The 26,158-nt window shown below is 42.6% G+C and overlaps 1 protein-coding gene across 1 annotated transcript in view; it reads left to right on the top strand.

The window, feature by feature from the left end:
* USH2A (usherin) overlaps positions 1 to 26,158 on the top strand; it is a 581,084-nt gene that overhangs the window by 466,941 nt on the left and 87,985 nt on the right. Inside the window, exons 54-59 of the mRNA XM_074989966.1 lie at positions 2,073 to 2,271; positions 9,387 to 9,494; positions 10,030 to 10,213; positions 12,208 to 12,365; positions 24,629 to 24,787; positions 25,836 to 25,998. Coding sequence (XP_074846067.1) covers positions 2,073 to 2,271; positions 9,387 to 9,494; positions 10,030 to 10,213; positions 12,208 to 12,365; positions 24,629 to 24,787; positions 25,836 to 25,998 — 971 coding nt within the window. The remainder of the gene's footprint in view (positions 1 to 2,072; positions 2,272 to 9,386; positions 9,495 to 10,029; positions 10,214 to 12,207; positions 12,366 to 24,628; positions 24,788 to 25,835; positions 25,999 to 26,158) is intronic.

A 26,158-nucleotide genomic window follows, 5' to 3' on the forward strand; every position in this document is an offset into this window, starting at 1 on the left:
TGATGCTGCCCAACGTCGAAGTTGAACGTCGACGTTGCCAGCTCTGGAGGACGTGTAGACGTTATTCATCGAAATAGCCTATTTCGATGTCACTACATCGAAATAAGCTATTTCGATGTAGTGTGCACGTGTAGATGTAGCCATAAAGAGGTGATTATATTTGATGTAAAGGTGTCTGTGGTTACTGATGCTTGAAATACATGAAATCAGGCTGAATAGTACCGGAGAGAAAGCCATTCTAGTCTATGTACTATCAAAACAAAAAAGCAGTCCAGTAGCACTATAAAGACTAATAAAATAATTTATTCGGTGATGAGCTTCTGTGGGACAGAACCACTTCTTTAGATCATAGCCATACCAGAACAGACTTAATATTTAAGGCTCAGGGAACAAAATATAGTAATCAGGGTTGACAAATCAGAAATATATTATCAAGGTGAGCAAATCAGAGAGTAAAGAGGCAGTAAGTGGTGGGGGGTGTCAAGAATTAGATTAAGCCAAGTATGCAAAAGAACCCCTATAATGACCTACAAAATTCCCACCCAGGTTCAAACCACATGTTAATGTGTCAAATTTGAATATAAAAGAGAGTTCAGCAGCCTCTGTTTCCAACCTGTTTTGAAAATTCCTCTTTCTGAAGAGCAATGAAGGGTCCTGTGGCACCTTATAGACTAACAGAAAAGTTTTGAGCATGAGCTTTCATGAGCACAGTCTATAAGTTAGTCTATAAGGTGCCACAGGATCCTTCGTTGCTGTTACAGATCCAGACTAACACAGGTACCCCTCCAATTCTTTCTGAAGAGGAATTCCTCTTACTGAAGAGGAATTTTCACAACAGATTGGAAAGAGAAGCTGCTGAACTCTCTTTTATATTGAAATTCGACACATTAACATGTGGTTTGAACCCGGGTGGGAATTTTGCAGGTCATTATAGGGGCTCTTTTGCACACGTGGCTTAATCTAATTTTTTACTCCCCCCACCACCCCTTCTGCCCCTCTCCTCTCTGATTTGCTCACCTTGATATATTTTTCTGATTTGTCAACCTTGATTACTATTTTTGGTTCTCTGTGCCTTAAATATTGAGTCTGTTCTGGTATGGCTATGGTCTGAAGAAGTGGGTCTGTCCCACGAAAGCTCATCACCTAATAAATTATGAAATCAGGCTGTTAAAGTGCAAAGACATTGACTGGCAAACCATATGGAAGAGGTTATCAAGAGTTCTCTTGCAAGCCAGTCTAGTGTCCAGGTTTTGTTGTTTCACCAGTGCTATACACCACTGGTTTTCAACCAGAGTATGCCATGTGAACTATCCAAGTGTTCCATGAAATTTCATTAATTTCCCCTCTCCGCGGATTTTTGCAGGGCCACTGCAAGGTGAAATGCTGACCCCACAGGAGCCCGTTCATGCTGGGAGGCAGCTAGAATGCTGCTTCCCAGCCCAAATGAGCTAGCAGAGAGCCCGGTCCCCCAGGGAGGAAGGGAGGGTGGAAGACTCTTGAAGCTGAGATGCACTTTAAATGCTGCGTCCTGGCTCCAGTTGGCTGGCTGGAAGCAGACTCTGCTCTCTGGACCTGCCTCTCCAGCCACCAAGTAATTGAACATTTCAGCAGTCACTCAATCGCTCCACATCCCATTTGATTCTTGTTTAGCTTGCTGTGTGCACAGCTGTGATGCAAACCTCTCTAGTAAGACCATAACCACAGTAAATATAAGTAAATGTGATGTTTATGAGCGACCGATTCAGCTGAAAAAAGTGGGTGTGCTGTGGAATTTTTTGTCTCATTGAAGTGTACTGTGTTACTGGAAAGGTTGGGAACCACAGGTATACACTACAGCTGCAATGTTGTGAACCTGTTATGGTAAAGTATAGACATAGGCTTATGTAATGTCTTCAAGGTCAGATTTCATTTTGTAAAGGAGGTGGGGAGGGGAGTGTAACTATCTCTTCAGACCCTTGGTAATAATATGCCAAACCGAGCAACAATGTTTTAAAACAAAAGTGACATTCTCATTGATCGTGGTATCTAGTGTACTATTACAGTAAATTGCTGTTTAACTCATATGTCTTCAGGTAGTTGCAGTCACTGTCCAAGGAGTCCCAGAGAGCATTCAGCCACCTGCAGTCACAACTCTGAGCTCAACAGCTTTACATCTGAGCTGGATAGCACCCAAGAAACCAAATGGCATCATCAGAGAATATCAGATCAGTCAAAGTGGGAAAGGGATTATATACACAGACACTTCAGGAAAAATGCAATACACTGTATCAGGTAAGGATGGGAAGCTCTCTGAAAGATGAATGTTCTGCTTTTATGTACAAGACATTCCTCCCTTAATGACATTTTCTCTTGTCAGTAACTTTTAAGTTCCCTGTTTTGCACATAGTTCAAAAGTGCTTTAGACTGTTGTTGGAAACCTTAAGTTCTTTTGGTCAGTCTTCTTTCTTCTAGGTGGCATTGGTTCTCTTTTACTAAAATGTGAATCGATCTAACTTCCGAATGTTAAAATAAACCACCTACATTTGGATTCAAAACATTTGATTTGTGATGGGTTGAAGAGTGCCAGATGAATTCCATAAATTTGATAAACCCCAAATCAGGTTCTGTTGCTCGTGTCAGTCTAAAATAACTCCATTGATGTCACTGGAGTCATCCTAGATTTGCATGAGCATAACAGAATCTGGTCCCAGATATTTAAGGCAACAAAAATTAGAATCAGTTCAATCTCAGCTTGCGAGTGGACTGTAAGCCTGGGCTTTGTGAATCTGAGCTTTTTTTGTCTATAATTGATTCCTCAGTGTGAGCAGGAATAATGTCTTCTGCTGTCTTTTTGCTCAGCCAAGCACCTTGTTGATACAGAGGGTTGAGACGTGGGGGCACAGGGCAAGGGATGGGGATACAGGAGTCAAGGTAAGGGTACAGTCTTAGGGCAGATGTGGAGAGTGCAGGAGTCAAGGAAGGAACTCCTGTCAAGAGGGAGGGTGTTCAGAAGTCCAAGTAGAAGGCTTAGTAGTTGGGACAGAGGATTGCATGGGTACGAGGGGAGCACGAGCATACTTTCACCTCTGAATATCATATGCAAATATGAAATCCATCTACTGTGTACTATAACTGGGTCAGTAGACAATGCACCCTGATGAGATAGCGTACTTAATGCATCCACTTTCTATACATTTTTCAGAAGTAGTGTAGATTTTAATTTTACATAAAAATAAGATCCCTACACAAATTGCTGTAGCAAATGTGTAACATTAAAAAAAATTACTGCTTTATCACTGAAATGCAATGAGCTCAGCTCTGAGCAGTGCCAAGCTCATATCTGGCCAGCTTGGGATGGGAGAAGGAAATAGAAAGGTGTCCCACATCCTGAGAGCTGCACCGATCCTGGAATTATTCACTAGGCTTTATTTTATTTTATTTTATTTACTAAATCAATCTTCATCTCACTTTTACACCATTTCCCATTCACGTTTGCTGTTCTAAGTTACTGTGACAACTTACGAACCATAAGTCATGTAATTTTTACAGTTGAGCTTACAATTAAGGTAAAGTTGTAGGCCCAGTTATCCAACAGCATCTTAAGTTAAGCATATAAAAGTTTATATATTTAGGCTATGTCCACACAATGCCCTACCCTCAAAATAAGCTACACAATTTTGTAACTTATTTTGAGTGGATTTCAAAATAGGCCATTTTAGCACAGGGCATTTTTTAAAGAGCACCACATGCCAAAATAAAACCCTATTTTCAAGGCATCCCTGTATGCCTCCTGTGATGAGGTATACCGGGATGCCAGAGTAACGTGTCCATTATCTCAAAAATTGTTTCAAGGCAATGGTCACGTTTCTTAGACATGGGCAGCTATTATGGGATACCGACGTATCCTGAAATAGCACCAGATGTCTAGACGTAGCCTTAGAGATCTATCTAAACTGTCTGATTTTCAATAATGGTGAGACTTTGTAATACAGACTAAAGTAAAACAATTCCTTTCTCAGAGACTGGAGATAATATCCCTGGTTTCTCACTGTATTAACAAAAATAGGCAAACTCTGCCACTGCTTCCAATATATATTTTTTTGTCGGCATTGTCTCAGCCTTATCCAGACTCCATTTTCCAGTCTCTAAGGCCCAGTACTGGTTAGGCACTGGCTAAGCAGGGAAACTGCATAATCTGGTCTTCTGGGATAAAAAAGAACCGAATGTCATCTCCTTGTGGGAGGCACAGCAGCCTATACTACCTCCCTATAACTCTGAAAGGATACTGTACTTGTCACAGAAGAAGTAGGCAGAAACAGAACCCTGTGGCCAGCTTTAGCAAAGGTGTTGAGTGGAACCCTCATGGTTTTTGTCCATTGTCAAGAAGAGATGAGCAACCAATGGCATCAGTGCAGTTCCCATAACAGACCCAGATCTGAAATCGAAGTGACCGGGTATTTAGAAATTTCACTATTCCATGATTCCAGGTAGTGCCAGAGTTGCTTATTCCTTGACTTTCTCTTTATCTTCCCTACTAAAGGGTGATTAGCACTTGAGGAAATCAGAAGATTCTAAGCATACAGGGATGGCTTCTTGAATCATTACCAAGGCGCTGTTTCTTTGAGAGAGGCTGGCAACCTGCTTCACAGAAGGGTTGCTGATAATTTCCACAAGATCTCTTGTGGAAAGTCAAGTGGAAAATACCTCACATGTTAAGGCAGCAGAGAAATGGGTAATCATTGCTTCTGTCCATAAGAATCAAGCCTTCACTTAGAGGGAGACTTCCTTCAGCCACAGTGTTGAATTCATGATGGAGGTTTTGCAATGTGGTTAATTGTTGTTCTCCGAAATGAAGCGCTAAACTAAAACAATCAACCTTTTTTCACAAAATGCTTCAACTAACTTTAGTATCTTAGCCCCATGAATGTATGTTTTGATTTTTCTCATCTTTTTTCAAAACCTCTGGTGTTCCCAAATCAACAATTGAACGTTAAGGAAGCTGTAGCGTTAGTCTTCTCTGAGATTTTGAATCTAGGGCCTTGAAAATAACAGATAAGTGTGCTAGCACCTTGCCACTGCACCATTGTCTTGCTGCTTATTTTTAATTACATCAAAGCCTTGGAAACATGATCCCATAAATGCTTTGTGGGAATAGCGGTGAATGCGTTCATCATGTGAAATCCATAAATTGCTTATAATCCTCTCAAGATGCTAAAAAAAGCATTAAGTAATTGAAGACAGGAAGTCCTCAGTTAATTATTTAGAGGTGTTATCAATGCTTTAAGTAAACTGAAGCATTTTCTGCTATCTCACTGAGTTGAATGCCATTGGGACCTAGGGGCAGCAGCCATCATCTTCTCATATTCTCTAATGCAAACAGCACATGGCAGCTTGTCAATAAAGGACCTTTTTATATCATTTATTACTGAACACTTCCACTACCCTGTACAGAACAATTTGGATGACAGTTATGGCATTGTTTCACTTTGTGTTACGACTGCTTTACAAATGGGCCTGCTAATGCTCTGCAGCTGAGGGGAGAGGGGGGAGGCTTGACTAAAATAATTAGTAACATTGCTGTAAAAAGAGAGCTTAGAGTGCCCTCTTCAGCAGCAGGTGTGACGATGATAATGATTCTTCTTAACTCTATTTTTATATTTGACTAAAAATTGTGTCGAAAATAGCGGACTTCATCAGAAGTTTCTGTGGCTGATTACATTTAACTGAGAGCCAGAAAATCACTGACACGCAGTTTAATAAATGAGGCAAGACCCACAGCATATTTTGTGATAGGCTAGTTTGAAATTATTTAACACACACAAACCCGCACACTGTGTTTAAGAGGAGTAAGAAGGCATGTGATTCTGTAGCTGTGCTGCTGGCCAGCCCTGTTTCTAGGCAGTAGTGATTCATTAGCAGTTTTTATTTATGGAAAAAAATGCGATCAGCAACTTGACATCCTCCTGTGTGAAATTCACATGGTGGCCCAGGACTGTTGGCATTGGAGCTAATTGCTGACCTTGCTGCAGCCAAGACCACAAGCGGAGACAAATAGTGTTGGGAATGATTGACTGGATAATACATTCTTTTGGAGTTGTTTGACAGCCACTTGTAAAAACAGTGGATGATACAGTGGTCCAGCTGACTACCCACCATAGAATAGTAATTGCGGAATCAAATTCCAAGGGACGTGTTTCCTTGAATCAGTAGCTACAGGAGAGAAATTTTGAAAGCAAAGTGTTGTTTGCATTTCAAAAATCATCATATTATGTTTGTTATTATTTATTATTACTCACGCGAATAGATTTGTATGGCACTTTCCCCAACATGCACAAAGTCCCTTTAGCAAAGAGCTTAGAATCAATTTAAAATCAACTACATCTATAACTAGAAGTTCCAGGCACCAGATTTCTTCTAATAAATTTAGTGAAGCCATGCGCTGTCTTTTTAATGCCCATTTTTCTCTTTAGAGTGTAGTTGTAAATGAGTATTGCTTTATTATGCATGTTTCCTTTAAAAGTGAACATGACTCCCTTTAGGGGAATTCAAGTAATTTGTTGCCACAGTAATCTTTCCTACCCTGAAACGCTAAATTATTGGCTTTCCCTCCATGCCTTTGCTTCTGTCTAGTCTTGCAACTGTCATTTCCTCCCATCTTACTTTTATACAGAGCATTCAGATGATTTTTCTTCTCTTCCAGTTCATGATTAGGTTACACTCACGGCTGTCCCCCTGAGTCATCTCTTTATTTTCTCTCCTTCACATCCTGTGCAGTTTGTAAGCAGCTTTTGTGTCTTCCATTCATTATTTTAACTCTCTAGCTCTCTGTTGCTTGTTACTGCTCTGTATGTGCAAACAATTTCTTTTTATAATGAACATATTGCCTAATTGGTTTGGAACAAAGACTTTTTCATCCCAAGGTGTTTTTTTTCATGTTGCAGGACTATATATTTCAAAATAATTACAATCACCTATACACACTCACATGAATCTCAAAAGGACATTATTAAGATTGCAATATCCAGCACTGAGATATAGGAAATGCCAGAATTAAGGTTGTCTGTATAACCCTTGTAGATGTGCATTAGGATATACCCTTTAAATAAATGATTGCATACTATTTTTTCTATTGGATCTCTCCTCATTCGGAATGAATAGTGCTAAATTAATGTGAAGATAGTCAACATTTTTTATCCTCATTGCAATGTGCAGCTCCATGCCTTATTTACTTCCTGACATTCAATTCCTGCTTGGAAGATAGAATTATTAGTTTCTTTATGGAGCTCATCACTATGTCTGAAGACTTTAGAAAAAAGTATTAATCTTCACAACACAACAAGAAGAGGAGGTGGAATCATTCCCATTTTACAGATGTGGAACTGAAGTCTAAAGAGATTAAGATCAAAAGTTTCCATTAATTTTAGGTGACAAATTTGAGAAGAGGTACTTAGCATCGTACACCACTTAATAAGGTAAAAACACAACTCCAATTGACTTCATTTGCAGCTGTGAGTGTTCAACTCTCTATAAATCAGACCCTAAGATCTCTGGTTGGGAGTCCAGAAGATGAAGCACACAACTTTAGTGACAGTGTCAGAAAAGTTTGGTTTAAATGAATTGTCCAGCATCATGCAGGAACTCTGTGGCAGATCTGGAGATAAAACTCAGTCCTTGAGGGCAGCATTCAGCTGTCCTAAAGAGGAGACCCTCTTTTCCTCATGTAGTCCCTTAACTGCTTCTCTATAAATTTCCAGTTTCTGCAACAAGATAGAGGTGTCAATAGATAACAGCCTTTTGTACTACCGTTCTCTAATTCATCGCCAGAACAACTCTATCCTGTGTACTGAATTCGCCAGATGTGCTGAAAAAAAATGTATGTAATAAAAGACTGTGTAACAGAACATGCACACAAAGGAGCCAAATTCAGGATGCACAGGCAAACTCAGTTCTAGGAGTTCCTATCCCTTGAGTGATTGATTTTGCAAAATTAATGTTCTTTTAGCACAGCTTTTGTGTGTAATTTCCAAGGTTTGTACAAAAGCGAACTGAAAAAAAGACAGGAAATTCTATGTGATAGCTTCAAATGGACACCAACATGGGTCATCACCAGGTTTGGAATCTTTAGCTCTTTGTGTCAATGGATTAACTGACAGCATAGTAGATTATTTTCATTTAGGTGAAACATCACTAGAGGGGGATGAGGTGCATACTGTATCAGTGGGTTTCAAAGATATTTGCTGCCCTAGGAGGCACAGTAAATCTCAGGAATTGTGGGTTTCATTCCAGGATCTGAAAGGGAAATTACCTCTCTTGTAACCTAGATGTAACCAATGACAGTGTCACAGTAGTCCTTAGAATTTAGTCACTTTCTTTGTTTTATTATGAACCTTTGGCTCTTCCTGGTTTTGGCTAGAACGTAGGGCAGAAGCAGGCTGTTCTCGTGATTGTCAGAGATCTCAAGTTGGCCAAATTGTAATGAATGAGTTTTTGTGACTACTAACATGACTTGCCCTGTCCTACCTGTTCCAAAGTTGTGGGCAGAGCACATTTCCACCAATGGGGAGGAATGAAGCTGGGCTGCATAATGGTAGAGCCTCTTCCTTCCTGGCATGATGGAGATTCGTGTTCCCGGTCCTGGACTCTGCTCCATGAGGTTTAATAAGCTAAGTCTTGGGCATGAGACTTGAGGAATATGGTTATGTATCATCAGAGTGGCATTGGGAAGTACCAAAAAATATCATGAATGAATTTAGGTGAAATCCCACTACTACAATGGGGCCAGGACATCACTCATTATGCTTAAGAGATTTCCAGGGAAATCTTTCACACCTGGGGGACTTAATTCTTCTCCTACTTTCACACTTATATTACTCGTATGTCCATGGAGTTACTCAAAACCTACACTAGTGCAAGTGAGATGTTGGAGCAAAATTCTTAAGCGTAGCATTCAAATGTTCTGGTACTCATCTGTAAGGAACCTCCAAACTTCTAGAAGTTAATACATGACTAAATCTAAGGAGTTTTGACGCATTTCTTAAATGAATATGAAATTGCTTTCATCCAAATTTGCAAAGATTTTAATTATTTCACTATTTATGCAGTCTCAGTGTAAGCAATGGCTTCATTCTTTGTGTGCACAACTTGTGTTTGTAGATAACTGCAGTCACAACCAGAGAGTCATTTAAACATGTTACTTATACACACAATTAGACTTCTCAAGCAGACCCTTATTGTGAATTATTCTATATACTAATACCAGGAACCATATTTCCCCTTCCAACTGTACCTTAGAAATACAGTCTTTATAAGTTAGCCGTCTCTGACCCATAAGTTCAGCAACGTCTATGTCTCAGGAATGTCAAAGGTCACTGTTTTATTATATTTGTTTTGTTTTGTTTTGTTTCTAGGTCTCCAGCCATATACTAACTACAGCTTCACACTTACAGCTTGCACGTCTGCTGGTTGTAGCTCTAGCCACCCATTTTCAGGTTGTACCTTGCAGGCTGGTCCTCAGGGTAAGGAAAAGGGTACATTATCAGATGGTATAATTGGGGGGCAAATTTTCTGTAAATGGGCAAAATTCCATTGACGTAGCTGAACAAGTCATTTACACCAGGCAATTTTGCTCTTCAAAGGATTAATTGTATTTTAACCACATTTGTATGCTGAACCATAATGTTTCAGGTTTTCCTTTCATTTTTTAGAACAACTTTCTGGAGTTATCTTGAAGTAAACAATTTTAGAGGTGATTGCAATGAGCACATTTTTATAAAATAATAATAATGTGCTGACACATCAGACAGTATTAGTCTGGTGAGTATCGGCTTTTAAGTCTGATTCTCCATTGACCCGAATCCCGTATATTTATTTTAAGTCAGTGCTAACAGAGTACAGAATATGTTTAAAACTATTATTTTTGATCTGCTATTGGTCCATACTCACTTTGCACTGGTATAAATGACTGCGCAAGATACAGGGAAATAGAGAATCAGGACCTTTTATATTTAATTTTATCATCTGGCTAAAACAAAGGTATGCTAATGTTAACAGGAGTGTGGTCAAAACCCCGTCATATCATAGTCAACTCAACAGCAGTGGAATTCTATTGGAGTGAACCAGAAAAACCCAATGGACTCATTTCTCGATATCGATTGCTTCGTAATGGAGAAGAGATTTTCCAGGGAAGCAGCAGAGATATGAATTTCACTGACAATGGCCTGCAGCCCAACAGTAGGTAAGGCCTAATAAAGAACTTTGGTAAGGTTTAAAGACTGCTTAAGAAATAGATTTTGCAGGAGAAGGGTAATCTTTTCCAAAGTATCTAAGAGTAACCTAAATCAAATGTTCAAAGTGCAAAATATTTTGAAGTGATTTTGAAAAGCCCACTAAATACCTATCAATACAGTTTGGTGCCCAAATACCTTTGAAAATCTGGCTCTCAGAGCGTAAGCCTTTAAAAAATGGGATGTAGGCTCATAAGTCACTTAGACACTCTTGTAAACATCATGCATTAAATGTTAGAATGATTTTAAACGAAAATAACCTCTGATTCTGTTCCTTAATGGCTCAAAAATTGAAGATGTTCTGTAAGAGGATTCAGATGAAGATAAGCTGAGTACCAAATTGCTTCATAGATGTTAAGGTCAACTGCAAGCATCATGATCATCTACTCTGACCTCCTGTGCATTGCAGGCTACCAAGCCTCACCACTCACTTCTGTAAGAGACCCCATTACCTCTGGCTCAATTACTGAAGTCCTCAAATCATGGTTCAAGTTACAGAGAATCCTCCATTTTCTCTACTTTAAACATTCAAGTGACCAAAGCCCCATGCCGAGGAAGACAGCAACAACAACAACAACAAAAAAACCCAGGTTTCTGCCGGTTAGACCTGCAGAGAAATTCCTTCCTGACCCCAAACATGGGAAAATGACCCTGAGCGTATGGGCAAGACCCACCAGGTAGACACCTAGGAAAGAATTCCCTGTAGTAACTCAGCCTTCCCCACCCTTGTGTCCCATCTCCAGTAGCTAGGGATCTTTGCCACTGACAGTCACCCAATGGGCCACCTGCTCTTGTTGGCAATACAGTAGGGTCTGAGAGTACGTGAACCCAGAGTATGCCACCCCACTCTTCCGCGGCTGACCCCCAATTCCTACAGTAAGTTTTGGAAATGTGCAATTTCCAGTTGTGTTTAAGTCACTCCCCCTCGGTTCTGCACAGCCCCAGCTCAGCTTCCACCCCCACCACCTCTGCTCACCACCCACGCATAGCTCCTGCTCACCCGCGACCCCCTCCTCTGGCTCTAGCTCACCACCCCTCAGGCGCAACTCTGGCTCAATCTCCCCAGGCCCAGTTCAACCCCCCATCTGCTGGCTCACCACCTGCATGCGGCTCCAGCTCACCCCCCAACCCCTGCATGCCACCTCGGTTCTATCCTCCCACCCTGGTTTAAACATTCCGCACACGGCTCTGGTTCAATACCCCTGCCCTGGTTCAAATCCCCTGCACACATCTCCAGTTTAACCACCACCCCACTGCACTCAAGTTCAAACCCTTCATGTGCAGCCCTGGTGCAAACCCCCTTTAGCTCGGCTCACCACCCAAGCAGGGCTCCAGCTCACCACATCCGTTCACAGCTCTGGCTCAACTCCACCCCTCAGCCTCCTGCAGCCTTAACTCACCCCAGCCAGACCCTCATTAGATAAAATCCAGGATACATGAGGATGTGTGGAGCAGAACCCTTGCATAACTTGAGGGTCTACTGTACCTACCTCTGTATCACTCTCTGAACTTCAATTGTTCTGACTCCTAGTTTCATTTTTCTTCTATTATCTTGGCTCAGAGAGGTTCAAATTCTTTACACAGCAGCCTATGCTATGTGATAGGGAATGAAAATATACCAGGTTAAGGGTGGACCTCCCTAATAATATCATTTCCTTATTTTTAGGAGGCCATTCTAAAATTGTTTTAATGCTTCATGTGCCCTACGTGTGGGTTTCTTAAGATGCTATGAAATGTAATATTAAAAAGTATTAGTTTGATTAGCAAAAGACTTTTCTTATCTGAAAAAAATATGATTTGGACATCTTTATTTTGATGCAATATGTATTATGTACTTTGTGAGGTTTGCTTCTTAAAGTGGTACAAAAGAGAAATAATTCCAATACAAACATCCCTAAAGCAGTTAATCACTCTTTCTATTGCTACTGTTTTTGTGTTTGTGCAGATATGTTTACCAACTGGAAGCCAGCACCGGCGGTGGAAGCAGTGCTAGTGACAAATGTACTATACAAACACCGGTAGAAACACCAGAGAAAATTCATCTCCCATATAATGTCACAGTCATAGATGCATATTCTATGTTTGTGGCATGGGCTGCTCCAGGTAAAACCATATCTCAGAGTAGTTCCTTGTGGCAAATCAACGGATATGTTAATGCATGGTGAATATAATACTTTGAAGCTGTGTCTACACTAGCCTGTTCTTTCAAGAGAGCAGGCCCCACTTCGAAGTAGCGCGCTGCGTGTCTACACGTGCCATGTGCTCTTTGGAAGAAGAAATAGACTTTAGGTGCTACAGAAATCAAAACCGTTCTTCCGAACATAAAATAGGAAGAGGGCGCTTTTTCGATGTTTCTGTGTCCCACTTTTGCGAAAGAGTGGGGTCCGCCATGGTGGCAATCAGCTGTTAGGTGGAGACGTGCTGCCTGGCCCCTGTGGGGCTCTACGGTCCATGTGTTTAGCAGCTCTTAAAGCCGCACAGACCAGGACACCTTGTTTCAGGAAGCTGAGAGCATGCAAGTAGCAGCTGCTACACGTGCTTCCCCTGCATGCCTCAGTGTGACCCTGAGCATCCCCCTGCTTGTGATGGCCAGCACCCAGGCAGGTCAGGAACCCTAGGGCCCCGCTCTAAGTGCACCCAGGGCTCCCAAAGGTCCAGCCGGGGTGGGGAGAAGCACGCGCCCCCACCCCCCTCCCCGGAGTGAGCACAAACTACAGGACCTGCTATTACTCTGACAGGAGGAAGAGTTGCTCCCGGTCATGGGGAGCAAGCACCGGAATGCAGCCACCTTTGCCCAGTTGGCTAATGGCCTGACTACCTGGGGTCACCCTGCCTGCACTTCTGACCTGGTCAGGAGTAAGGTGAAGGAGTTGCGGCAGGGTTACGCCCAGACTTGGGACTTGGCCAGCCAGTCAGGGGCCGCCCATGCTGCCTGTCCCTGTTACAGGGAGCTCAGGAACATCCTGGGCCCCCGGGACACCTCCTCCCCACCTACCATCCTGGACACCTTGGCCAGGGAACCCCAGCCAGGAGAGCAGCAGGAGCCAGGACCAGTGGCCAGCCCCACACCACCAGTGCTGGAGACGGAGCCAGCCTCAGCTGAGGACTCGTCCAACAAGGACGGGGAGCTGGTCATAGACCTCCCCTCCCACACCTCCAGCCAGGCATCGGCCAGACAGCTATCCCCTAACCTCGGCGGTGGATCCTCAGGTACGTACCCAATAGTGCACACACCCCAGTTCATAGGGCAGAGGAACCATAAACAACTTGGGGCCCTCCACATCCCCGGCAGACCCAGGCCCACCAGGGCCCAGCTGGACCACGGCCCTGGGAAGGCAGCTTGGCCACCAGTGCCTGTCAGCACCTGCTCTCACGGACAGTGCCACACCTTGCCCCCAGCAGGAGGGTGGAGGGGTCAGACAGCACAAGAGGGCTGCCCACAGGGCCACTGTACCCATGGATGGGGGACAGGGGATAGGGACGGGGACCCAGAACCCATACGGGGACAGGGAGTGTGGGCCACGGGGCAGGGGTCACTACTCACAGCCTGTTCCTCCTTGTTTCCGCAGCTGCACTATCCAAGGGCCGGGAGAGCGTTGCCCCATCCGTGGTCCCAGACAATCCCCCCCAGATGAGGGTCAGCAACTGGCTGGAGCTACCACCAGCACCAGGACAGGCCCGGTCATGGCGGACCCAGAGGCAGCCAGTGGAGGACCCCCACCTCTCAGCATCCATCTGGCACCAGGTGGAGCTGGCTGAACGCCAGCTCCATTTTGAGAAGGGGGAGGGTGCCTGGTGCTGGGTGGCCTGCGGGGAGTTCCTGGCCACATCCCAGGATGTGGCCACTTACAGGGAGCTCCTGACCTAGCTGCCCCCCACTGCCCCTCCTGCTACCCCCTCCTGCCCCTCCCAATGTGGCCCTACCTGCCATCCTCCTGGGAGAGGACCCCACTAGCCATGACCACTGGCCTGAGGCAAATCCCTGGCCCTACCTTCCTGTACTCCCCGCCTCCTCCCAGCCCCACTGGGGACCCCAGATGGAGGGAGGTGTCGGACCCGGGGCTGGCACGGGTCGCAACCTGCCGTCCCTGCCTCAGAGTGGTGGGCCACTGGGTGGGCCATCTAGCTCCCCCTTCCCCTGTAAATAGTTTGCCTCCCTGCTGTAAATAGTTTGCCTCCCTGCTGTAAATAGTTTGCCTCCCTGCTGTAAATTGTTGGACATTCTGTTATGGTTAGCAATAAATATTACCCACACTGTTTTTGCAGTTAACAATACACCGTCTTATCTTTCCAAAACCCCTGTGTGCGTGGGGGAGGTGTGGGAAGCCTGCTAGGGGGTGGCCAGGGTGGTGCTCCCTGGGGCCCCTGGTGTAAGTACAGGTGCTAGGCCTCCTAGACACAGATCCCATCCCGGTGGGCCTGGTGGCTTGAGGCAGCAGCTGACTAGGGGTAGCCCATGCCAGCCTCAACCACGCAGCCTTGCACCAATGCCTCCCTGATACTCTCCATGATATTGTAGAGCGTGCATGACCTGGGGAACACTGACGACACCAACGTCCAGGCAGGTGAGGAGACAGCACCACCACCCCTTCAACTGGCTGAAAGTGCACTCAGCCACCTAGTAGGGGTGGCTGAGCTGGCTGTTGAAGCGCTCCTGGCTGGGGGTGGGGTGGCCAGTATAGGGCCACATGAGCCAGGGCTGGAGCAGGTATGCGGCATTGGCCACCAGACAGAGGGGCACGGTGGTGTCCCCCTGTGGGATCTCCCTCTGAAGTATGTAAGTCTCTTCCTCCAGCCAGCGGCACAGACCCAAGTTCCGGAAGACCCATGCATTAAACTATAAAATAGGGTGTGTGTAGACACTCAATTTCCAAGTTATTTTTGTAGTGTAGACACTGCCCAAGTGTTTCATTAAACTTCAAAGTAGGGCTCTACTGCATTCCTGGGAATGGAGCAAGGACTTTGAAGTTAGGCTCCCTACTTCGAAGTTAACTACAAAGTGGGTGTTGTCTACACTAGCCCAAAACTTCGAAATGGCCATTCAAATGGCCATTTCGAAGTTTACTAATGAAGTGATGAAATACATATTCAGTGCCTCATTAGAATGCCGGCAGCCACGGCGCTTCGAAACTGACACTGCTCACTGACGCGCAGCTCGTCCAGATGGGGCTCCTTTTCAGAAGGATCCCTTCAACTTTGAAATCCCCTTATTCCTAACAGCAGATAGGAATAAGGGGATTTCAAAGTTGCCGGGGTCCTTTCGAAAAGGAACCCCGTTTGGATGAGCCATGTCAATTTCAAAGTGCCGCAGCTGCCAGCATTCTAATAAGGCATTAGTAAACTTCAAAATGGCCATTTGCATGGCCATTTCAAAGTTTTGGGCTAGTGTAGACATAGCCAGTAAGGGAAAATGTGTGTAGACTCTCTGCTGGCTACTTCAATGTAGTGCCTGACTTCAAATTTATTTCCTAGTGTAGACTCACCCTTATTACTGAATAAATGTTAACTATTATTTGCAAATGTTCATTATTGTGTAATAATGTCATGGATAGAAACATATGCAGAAAGAGAGAGAGAGAGATCCATATTTACATCTAGTAATGGTAATCTCCAGCAGGAAGTTTTACTTGGAATATCCATAGAAGTTATTGATAAGCATATGTCCACCATATATTTAAATTTGTTAGTAGCACAGAAGGTATGACTGAGCTTGTAGTTATTTTGTCATGATAGGTCACAACTCCTAAAGCAAACAGCTTGCCACTTAGTGAGCCTATGTGTGTGTGTGTGCATGTGTGTGTGTTTTTTCTGTGTGTTTTCCAGCTCTTCATAGAAAGTTGATTCAACAGACCTTGATGGTACAATGAAGTGGTCAGAGTTGGAGGCTGGAATGTCCTTGTTTTGGTAAAGTTGCCCAGTGCTTCTGTTCTTCAGTATTATTTCTTCTTCAATGTTATTACTATTAGGCCGTGTCTACGCTAGCCAAAAACTTCGAAATGGCCATGCAAAGGGCCATTTCGAAGTTTTCTAAAGAAGCGCTGAAATACATATTCAGCGCCTCATTAGCATGCGGGCGGCCGCAGCACTTCAAAATTGATGTGGCTCGCCACCGCACGGCACATCCAGACGGGGCTCCTTTTTGAAAGGACCCCGCCTACTTCAAAGTTCCCTTATTCCTATGAGCAGATGGGAACATTGTCAGTGTCCTGGTTCCATGGTTACAAGTACACCAACACATGAGTTTTTAGGAGCAAGAAGTCAGCAGCAAAAATATATGCTGTCTAGACCACACAGAAAATTACATAAAGTATCTCAACATCTATAGGCTAAAACTGACCATTAGGAAAAACAACTTACACTCTCCTTATATATTTCATAACGTTTGTTTGCTACCTTCTTCTGTCCCTAATGTTTTAAACTATATCAGAATGTGTCTGTACTAGCTGAAGTACATTTACTAATATCTCGTTTCTGGTACACTATCAACCACTTTGACAATCTTAGCTGTGTCTACACGTGCACGCTACTTCGAAGTAGCGGCACTAACTTCGAAATAGCGCCCGTCGCGGCTACACGCGTCGGGCGCTATTTCGAAGTTAACTTCGACGTTAGGCGGCGAGACGTCGAAGTCGCTAACCTCATGAGGGGATCAGAATAGCGCCCTACTTCGACGTTCAACGTCGAAGTAGGGACCGTGTAGACGATCTGCGTCCCACAACGTCGAAATTGCCGGGTCCTCCATGGTGGCCATCAGCTGGGGGGTTGAGAGATGCTCTCTCTCCAGCCCCTGCGGGGCTCTATGGTCACCGTGGGCAGCAGCCCTTAGCCCAGGGCTTCTGGTTGCTGCTGCGGCAGCTGGGGATCCATGCTGCAGGCACAGGGTCTGCAACCAGTTGTCAGCTCTGTGTATCTTGTGTTGTTTAGTGCAACTGTGTCTGGGAGGGGCCCTTTAAGGGAGCGGCTTGCTGTTGAGTCCGCCCTGTGACCCTGTCTGCAGCTGTGCCTGGCACCCTTATTTCGATGTGTGCTACTCTGGCGTGTAGACATACCCTCACAGCGCCTATTTTGATGTGGTGCCGCGCAACGTCGAAGTTGAACATCGACGTTGCCAGCCCTGGAGGACGTGTAGACGTTATTCATCGAAATAGCCTATTTCGATGTTGGCTTCACGTGTAGACGTAGCCCTTATGTGCTAAACATGAACCTAAAAGCATCTGCTTTAATACATAAGGTTCGCAGTCTGGTTCTGGCATTAAATTTTGCACCCAGCCGTTTCTTCCTACTACACTTGCCTTTTGAATGAAACACATTACTGCATTTTCAAATGTCTAGATAGTAGGTATTTTTCAGGTGAAAATTTCCTTTGACATTGCACTATTTAAAAAAAAAAAAAAGAAGTTGACAAAGTATGGCTTAGTAAGTATTGTGGTGATTCTTGACGCTAACTCTGCCCATGTAACCAGTGGCTACTAGGTCTATAATACCTTAAGCTGTCAATCTTTTAGTTTGCAGATGCACAAAATCCATTATAGAAATGCTATAATATATGAAAAAGATTAAAATCTTAAATTAACCTTTTCTTCCGACTGCCTGGAAGGATTTAGAACTCAGCAAGAATGGAGGTGAATTTGATTTGTGTATAATCTACAGTTGATTTTATTGGAAAGTGTCTCCTACTCTGCTGTAGTTTTGATAGTATGTATCATTTAAGCTTCTTAATATTCAGTAATATTAGAAATAAGTTTTAACACATAAGACAATTCTGAAATGATGAACAAAAGCCTGTGGGAGTAAAGTGGTGGTTGAAAAAATTCTCAACAGAGTCTGGATCTTTTTATTTATTGTTTTGAATCCAGGTTAGGCAGTAGGTTAAAGTCTGAGAATAAGGCTCCAGTAAGTCAGTCAGTAGTCAACACAGTTCCTTCCATTATCATGTCTACATCTACACTAGACAATTTTGTTGACAAAGCATGTTTTGTCAACAATCTGTTGACAAAATTCAGCACTTTTGCTGACGGCATTCTGCCTCTCTGCAATGAGGAATAACACCTTTGCCAAGTTTCTGTCAACAAAAAAGCCATGTAGATGCTCCAGGGGGCCCTCTGTCAACAGACAAGGCTTCTGGTTGACTGAGCAACCCTGTTTGCTGAGCTTCCGGTTGGCCGTTCTGTCAAGAGAGTAGCCAGGCAGTCTGGCCACTCTCTTCAACAAAGTGGATTGTTTTTGTGTGTGGGTGTGATCTGTCAAAAGTTTGGTTGGAAGATCTACATGTAGACATAGCCCATAAAAGGCTGCATGAAAGGACAAATGCATTCCTGAAACCATCCACATTGTGGGGTTGGATTTTCACAACTATTTGCTTGACCTGGGTTTAACCTATGTCCACAGTTGTAGCGGTCCACTGTTAGGAGTCTATTTTGTCAGTTTCACATATCCCTCCCATCAGATCCTGGCATGCACTTCAGAGATATAACTTAGTTTTGTTGGCTTCACAGGAGCTGAGTAACTGAGTCCCTCTCACTTCCTACTCTCTGGTCCCAGTCTTCAGGCTTTTAAGAGGGTCTGAGTGTTTTCTTCTCCCACAACGTGGTCTTTGGGGTGGACAATGAGGTAGGGGCTCACTGTTTCTTCAGTGAAAGGGTCTTCAGGAGTGCAGGATGCATCTGTTCTTCCAACCACAGCAGGGCAAATGTTTCTGCAGCCACAACATGTACAGGCCATTAGGGGCATAGATTAATGGATGTTCCTTTATAACCATGCATCTGGGATTATGGCTCCCCTCAGGAGGTCCATGCGACACATACTTTCTTGAGGGAAAAACAGTCCCAGTGTTTAAAATGAGAGGAGGTTGAGGGTCCCCTTAGAGGCTCTGGTTTAAGAAATGCCATGCTGCTCTATGAACAAATCCTACAGATCCAGATCATATAGATGAGACCAGCTTGGTTAATGTAATGCTTCTTGTTGTGACCCATACTCACTTAATTGGGCAAGATTTTTTGTGTTAGATTTCCTTTCTCCATGTATGAATCCTAGGATTTGCAACAAACCCTATCAAAATAGTCTGGATTTTCCCTTGTACATCCAGAATTGAGCTTTTATAAGAACAGTTGCTAGAGACTTCCCCCACGAATACAGTAATTTGAATTGATATTTGTCTCCAGGAATGAAGCGTCTTTTGTTAATGAAGTTTTGAATTGGCTGTGGTATCTTCCTGTATACAGACAGTGGGACACTTTGGCATTGGATCTGCTTGTCTGATGTAATAAATTTGAACCAAATATTCACCCTCATGATTAATTGTGGACATCCCATCAGATATATTCTCCTTTTTTTGTGTTTTAAATATGACACTTCAACAGCTGTGATGTATCCAAATTCCATAACTATAGCGATATAGCCCATTTTCAAAGTCTTGACCTCACTAACTGGCAAGGTGGCTGAGCAGTGGTTTAAATGATGGATTCGGAAAAAATTACACACCTCATTCGCTAAGGAAAATAGGACTTTATTTCCTGAAATAGGTGTCCCATTACTTTCCTGTTACATTGCATCAGTGCACAGACCTCAAAGGTACAGTACTTTTCACTGATATGCTACAGATGGATATATAACAATTACTGTGAAACAACTATCAATATTATAGATAGAAACAGAAAATCTGATGGGGAAAAATCCATTATTCTCCCCAGGCATATCCATAAATGTTATTGACAGGTAGACAAATATCCATCCTACCTTTAAATTCATTAGCACCACCAATAAGTCTAACTGGGGCCCAACCCTGACAAATGCATTCCATTACTATGAACATCAGCAAAAGCTGATTTCCACCAGAACCCACAAGCTTGTGTCCTCTGTTGCTAGATTGCCTGTTTCACATGTAAATTGTCTTCTGGGCTAAATATCCCCATTTCTCATGTCAAAAAGTTCTGTTTCACTCCATCATTCTGTGATTTTTTTTAATGATTTAATGTTGACCAGGGTATGTAGCTTTCTGCCTGCATTCTTGATGAGGCCCCATCTGGTATTTTACCAGATTTAGGTGTTCTGGTTTCTTTCCTTTTTTTCCCCCTAAGCCTCCTACTGTCTTAGTTCTTGGTAGTAATGAATATGATCCAATACATAACTCTGGTGATTGTAATTCAAAAGGTTTAATTCTCCATATAGATCAGTTTGTTTACTAAGATTATGTAGTATTTGCAATATGCACAATGCTTGTTGTGTGTTACTGTGGTGATTTAGGCCAAAATGTTCAAATCTGGTCACCTAAAGTTAGATACATAAATCTGTATTTGGGCACCTAAATATGTGGATTGATGTTCACATATGCTGAGTGTCCACAATTATCATTGCCTCCAGGAGCAGAGGCTACACGGCACCTCTTTCGGGGCACTTATAGTAAGTGCTCATATAAGCTGTGTCTACACATGCACGCTACTTCGAAGTAGCAGCACTAACTTCGAAATAGCGCCCGTCGCGGCTACACGCGTTGAGCGCTATTTGGAAGTTAACTTCGACGTTAGGCGGCGAGACGTCGAAGTCGCTAACCTCATGAGGGGATCGGAATAGCGCCCTACTTCGACGTTCAACGTCGAAGTAGGGACCATGTAGACGATCCACGTCCCGCAACGTCGAAATTGCTGGGTCCTCCATGGCGGCCATCAGCTGGGGGGTTGAGAGATGCTCTCTCTCCAGCCCCTGCGGGGCTCTATGGTCACCGTGGGCAGCAGCCCTTAGCCCAGGGCTTCTGGCTGCTTCTGCGGCAGCTGGGGATCCATGCTGCAGGCACAGGGTCTGCAACCAGTTGTCAGCTCTGTGTATCTTGTGTTGTTTAGTGCAACTGTGTCTGGGAGGGGCCCTTTAAGGGAGCGGCTTGCTGTTGAGTCCTCCCTGTGACCCTGTCTGCAGCTGTGCCTGGCACCCTTATTTCGATGTGTGCTACTTTGGCGTGTAGACGTACCCTCGCAGCACTTATTTCGATGTGGTGCCGCGCAACGTCGAAGTTGAACATCGACGTTGCCAGCCCTGGAGGACGTGTAGACGTTATTCATCGAAATAGCCTATTTCGATGTTGCTACATCGAAATAAGCAATTTGATGCTGGCTTCACGTGTAGACTTAGCCATATAGATTTAAAACACTTAGTTATCCAAATATGCTAGTCTGGCTGTAATGTGTGGTATCAGTTTGTTGTTCATAATACCAATTATGTGGCACATTAACCTCATATTTAAATTTTAGTAGAAGACATGACACTTATTTTTAAAGACTTGTTGGACTACAACTAGTAAATTTCCATTATTTGACTTCAATAGAGGTGGTGTTTCACATTACATTAAGTAGTTTTTCAACAACTGATTTCAAATGGGCCTCTGATCTCCAGATTTTGATTCTCTTTTTCTTTTTTAAACATGTTTTGCTGCAAATTCTACAGTATGAGCTACCTTAGTTTTGAAGTAAACAGGACTGTCAAACCCAATTTGCCGAGATTTTTTCCACAGAATTGTCCATTATACTTTATCCAAATACGACAGTAAAATAACCCCAAGATTTAGTTTGATTGACTTGTCCCATTGCAAAGTCTGCACCTGCTGTGAAATGAAGTCCCAGAGGAAAAAAGTGGAATAATTTAACTTTTTTATTTGTAAGGATAATCAGGGTTTTTTTCTGATTACATCTTAACTTCATAAATGTTAAATAACCTATCAGCCTCTAGTTGTTGTAAATTATGAAAAGGAGTATTGCTGAGAATATTAACCAACTAAATCTTTGTTCTTTAGTGAACACAAAAATATGTTATGGCAGGTTGTCATTGTGCTCATGGTAACTTTGACACCAAATAACAAAACTGCCATTTGCACTTAAGGTAAATTGGTTCGCATGTGCTTTTACTGTTCCTTTTATTCTGACATAAATTTATGAACTCTGGAACTAACCAAGTCATGTGGTTTCCCAGCAGATTATAACAAATATGCCCATTTAATTTCATTCCGTCATCAGAACACCTGGGGTAGATCATTTCAAGCTTGGTACAGATCTTGTAGCTTATGTCTGAACATACAAACTTCTTCATTTCACATTTCCATGCATTCTAGCTGTACTTTTCCCCCCTCTTTTTCAAAGGGTAAAGTAATTTCTTTGTGTTAGCACTCAGTGAATACTGGGAAGAATTTCTATTTACTATTCCTTTGTATTTTTCAGTGCACTTGTTTTGACATATTTGCACTTTTGTGTTCACTTTATAAGATAATCTTAAAAATTAATTTACTAGCATGACCATTCAGCAACACAGTAAATTTTGAAATCATATTGCAGACTATTCATGTCAAGTGAATTTTGAATCTGTGATCATGAGCAATGTGGTGTAATTTAAGAGGTTATATTCAGCCAGGGAACATAAAGATATCATGTGGCTTGAACGTTCCCCAGTATGAGATGCAATATGTAAATGTAATGTATGTTGTGACAGTGACATACATGATCCTTTGTGAAAATAGACTGGAACAGCTAGTGAAAAAGGACTTCTTTCATATAACTTTTAAAATGATTCATCTTTATCATGGCTATAACCTACAATAGGATGCTTCTTAAAAACTCTTGTAATAATGCATGTATAAATATACACATTAAGGCTACATCTACACGGCGTGCTGCTCCCGGCAGGGTCATGCAAATGAGGCACTTCTTTACAAATTGCGTGTCTCATTTCAATACTCTCATGTGATCACTGTCCCAGCAGAGGCTTCAGTCGCCACAAAACAAGCCATGTAGACTGGGCGTCTGTGGACCAAAACCCCCCTTATCAAGAGCCCCTTATCCCTCATTGCTGTCAGGGAAAAGGGGCTGTCAACAAAGGGGATTTTGGTTGACAGAGTGCCCATCTACACTGCTTGTTTATGCATTAGCATAATGGTGGCCACGCGTGATTCAAAAGTACTGCTTTCGAATCACATGCCACTTGTGTAGCTGGCAGCCTTTCAAAAGGACCCCCTGTCTTCAAAAACTCCTACTTCCTAAAACCAAATAGGAAGAATAATATTTAGACAGTCATTTTGGTACAATTAATGACATGGTAAAAGTATCCTCATGGTTAAGAACTTAAATTGATGAATAGTTAAATTGTACAGTGTTTCAGTATCATGTTATGAAGAGCCACAGGAGACAAAATAAAGAGCCCATTGCAGCTCACAAGACTCTATCTGAGTATCAATGGTCCAGAGTGTGGCAGAGTAGAGAAAGGGAACAGCCTAAAGCTGATTAGTCTATTACACAGGAAAATAATGATTTTATGAATCCCCAGGGTTTCACAGTCTCCCAGAGACTGACATGGAAAAGACCTAAATAAGATGTCAGGGTAGAGGTCCTTTGACCTGAGTCATGATGGAACTGGGACTCAGATCTCCAAAAGAAAAGCCAAAGAATCCTGGGCTTCATGATAGCAGACCAGGTATCCCTTTGTGAATGGAGTACATGGAAGTCACAGCAGGGAGAGTGGAGGAAAATAGAAGAGAAGAGAAGAGACAAGCAGAAGGATCTGGGAGTCAGTCCTAGAGAAGTACTGGTGGGCTGGACCTGTCTTAAGTCTTCCTAGAGAGAAGGGATTAGAAGACTTCCCGCACAGAGACAGAAAAAGAGAATTATTAGCCCATCATGAGAAAGAGAAGGAAGTAGCTGGTGTGGCTGCAAAACCAGTGGGAAAAGCACAGAGTCTCACCTAAGCACACACAATTTCTCTGCCCAGGAAGAGGACACCCTGCTTGCTGAGGCATTTCTCAGCTAGAGAAGAAGGGCGCCAAAGCCTGTTTCAGGAAGGACCTTCAGCTTAGCCCCATCTAGCAAGAACCAGTTGATATCTCAATGGGAAGGGACCATTAGAGGCCTGTGCTCCCAACTAAGCTGAAGAGAACAATCGGTCAGTTATCAGGAATTATATTCACTACAGTAATTAGAATAGAAAAGATAATGAACAGGTATTACTGTGTTATTTCACTCTAGGACCCCCTTCCTCCAAAAAAAAAAAAAAGTATGTACCCTGTTGTGAAGTTGAGTCACAATCCCAGAGACATCTCATAATGGCAAATTTGCATGGATTTCAGTGAGTCAGTACCTAAAAGGTCCCTATTAAACAGCTGGACGTAAGTGTATTGGCTCTCAAATATATTTTCAGAAAATTTTTTCTTTTATCTTTTCCTGTTTTGAAACTGCAACTTGATTTTATTTTTGTTTGCATTTAAATACTTTTGATTTCGAAAGAAGTCCCAATGGGGGCTTTTACTCAAAGTTGAAGATGCTTAGTGCCTTTTAAGGTTTGAACCGTGTGTTATTAAACCACAATTATCCCATGTACTATTCTCTATTCTGTAACAGGGAGATTCAACACCGGTATGCCTTTGGAATATAATGTCTTCATAAATGCTGGCAGTACCTCACCATTGGTAAAACCAGTAGGCCTACCTAATTTTGTCATTGTGGATGGCCTGGATCCATACACAGAGTATGAGATAAGGATACAAGCTTGCCAGAATGGTAAGAACACTTCAGATGATTCACTTGCATGATCGACAGAGCAGGCAGATTTGCAGAGTAGATTCAGTTCAACAAAATGGATATCTTATTTCAAAATTGAAGTGGATTGTTTACCCTGTAAACATAAAGCCTAGCACTGTGAAGCATTATACATTTCCCAATATTATATCATGAATGTTTTAGGTGTAGATTAAAATGTGTGTATTTTGGGGAACATATCCTCTTTTAGCAAATGTTTGGTGGGACGAAAGTGTTCTTGAAATATCTTGCTCCACTGGTGTCACTTGCTCCTATAAACAGTAATAAATGAAAACAACAACAATCTGAACTGAGAAAGAAAATCTTGTCATGTGACAGTCTCTTTTCTCCCTTATGCCAATGTGACTGTTGAACTCAATGAAATTACACTGGTTTAAATCAGAATTTAATTACGAGGGTAGGCATTCACCCAAGACATCAATTTATTTCCTACATGTGCTCTGTTCCATAACTGACTTTAGAAATGTTAGATCCTGAAAACCAGCCTTAAAGAAAACCATGGAAGATAAACTATTGCCTTCAGTGGGAGCAAAGTCAAGCCACCACTGAATTTTTGAAATTTTCCTCCAAAATGTTCAAGTTTCTTCCATTGCTGTTATTATGTCCTTTGTTATGGATGGGACTTGGTTACCCATTAAAAAGACCAACCTCAAAGATGTGAACCTGGACAGCTTGATAAGGTGTGGTGTGACCTCATGGAGAGTAAATGGAGACTAAAAAATGCATAATAAACACTTTAAAATAAAAAATGAAATATTAATTAGTTCACTTCTCGCACATTGAAAGCCTGTATTATTATTACCTTTATCTACCATCATGATGCGCTCTTCTTCCTTATGTCACCACTTCTAAATTAGAAACTGCTTTTAGCTGCAGGAAATAGCCACCACATAGTCAAGTAAATGAACAGCTTTTGTTCCTTAATTTTTATGGTACACATAATTAAAAGATAACTTTTTTTCATTTTAGAACTTTGACCTTTCAAGTTAATTTGTGATTATCTTCTCAGGTGGCTGTGGAGTAGGTCGTGGGACGTCCACAAGGACTTTTGAAGCCCCTCCTAAGGAACTTAGTCCACCTATCGCTAGAGCAACTGGATCTGGAATAATAGAAGTAAAATGGTTACCACCTAGGAAACCAAATGGAATAATAATTAACTACTTTATTTACAGGTAGATGTGTTATAACTCAATATCATCCTCTAGCATTTAGTCTTTATAAAGCATGTAATTAAGTTGTCCAAGCAATGCAAGTATGTGAACATAGTGTTGAAAAATATGCAGCATTCAGTATGAGCTGTGAAGGGGAGCTTTGTCTGGTTTCTGGCTATCG

This window comes from Carettochelys insculpta, chromosome 3, assembly GCF_033958435.1.
Source record: "Carettochelys insculpta isolate YL-2023 chromosome 3, ASM3395843v1, whole genome shotgun sequence".
In the NCBI taxonomy this organism is placed as follows: domain Eukaryota; kingdom Metazoa; phylum Chordata; order Testudines; family Carettochelyidae; genus Carettochelys; species Carettochelys insculpta.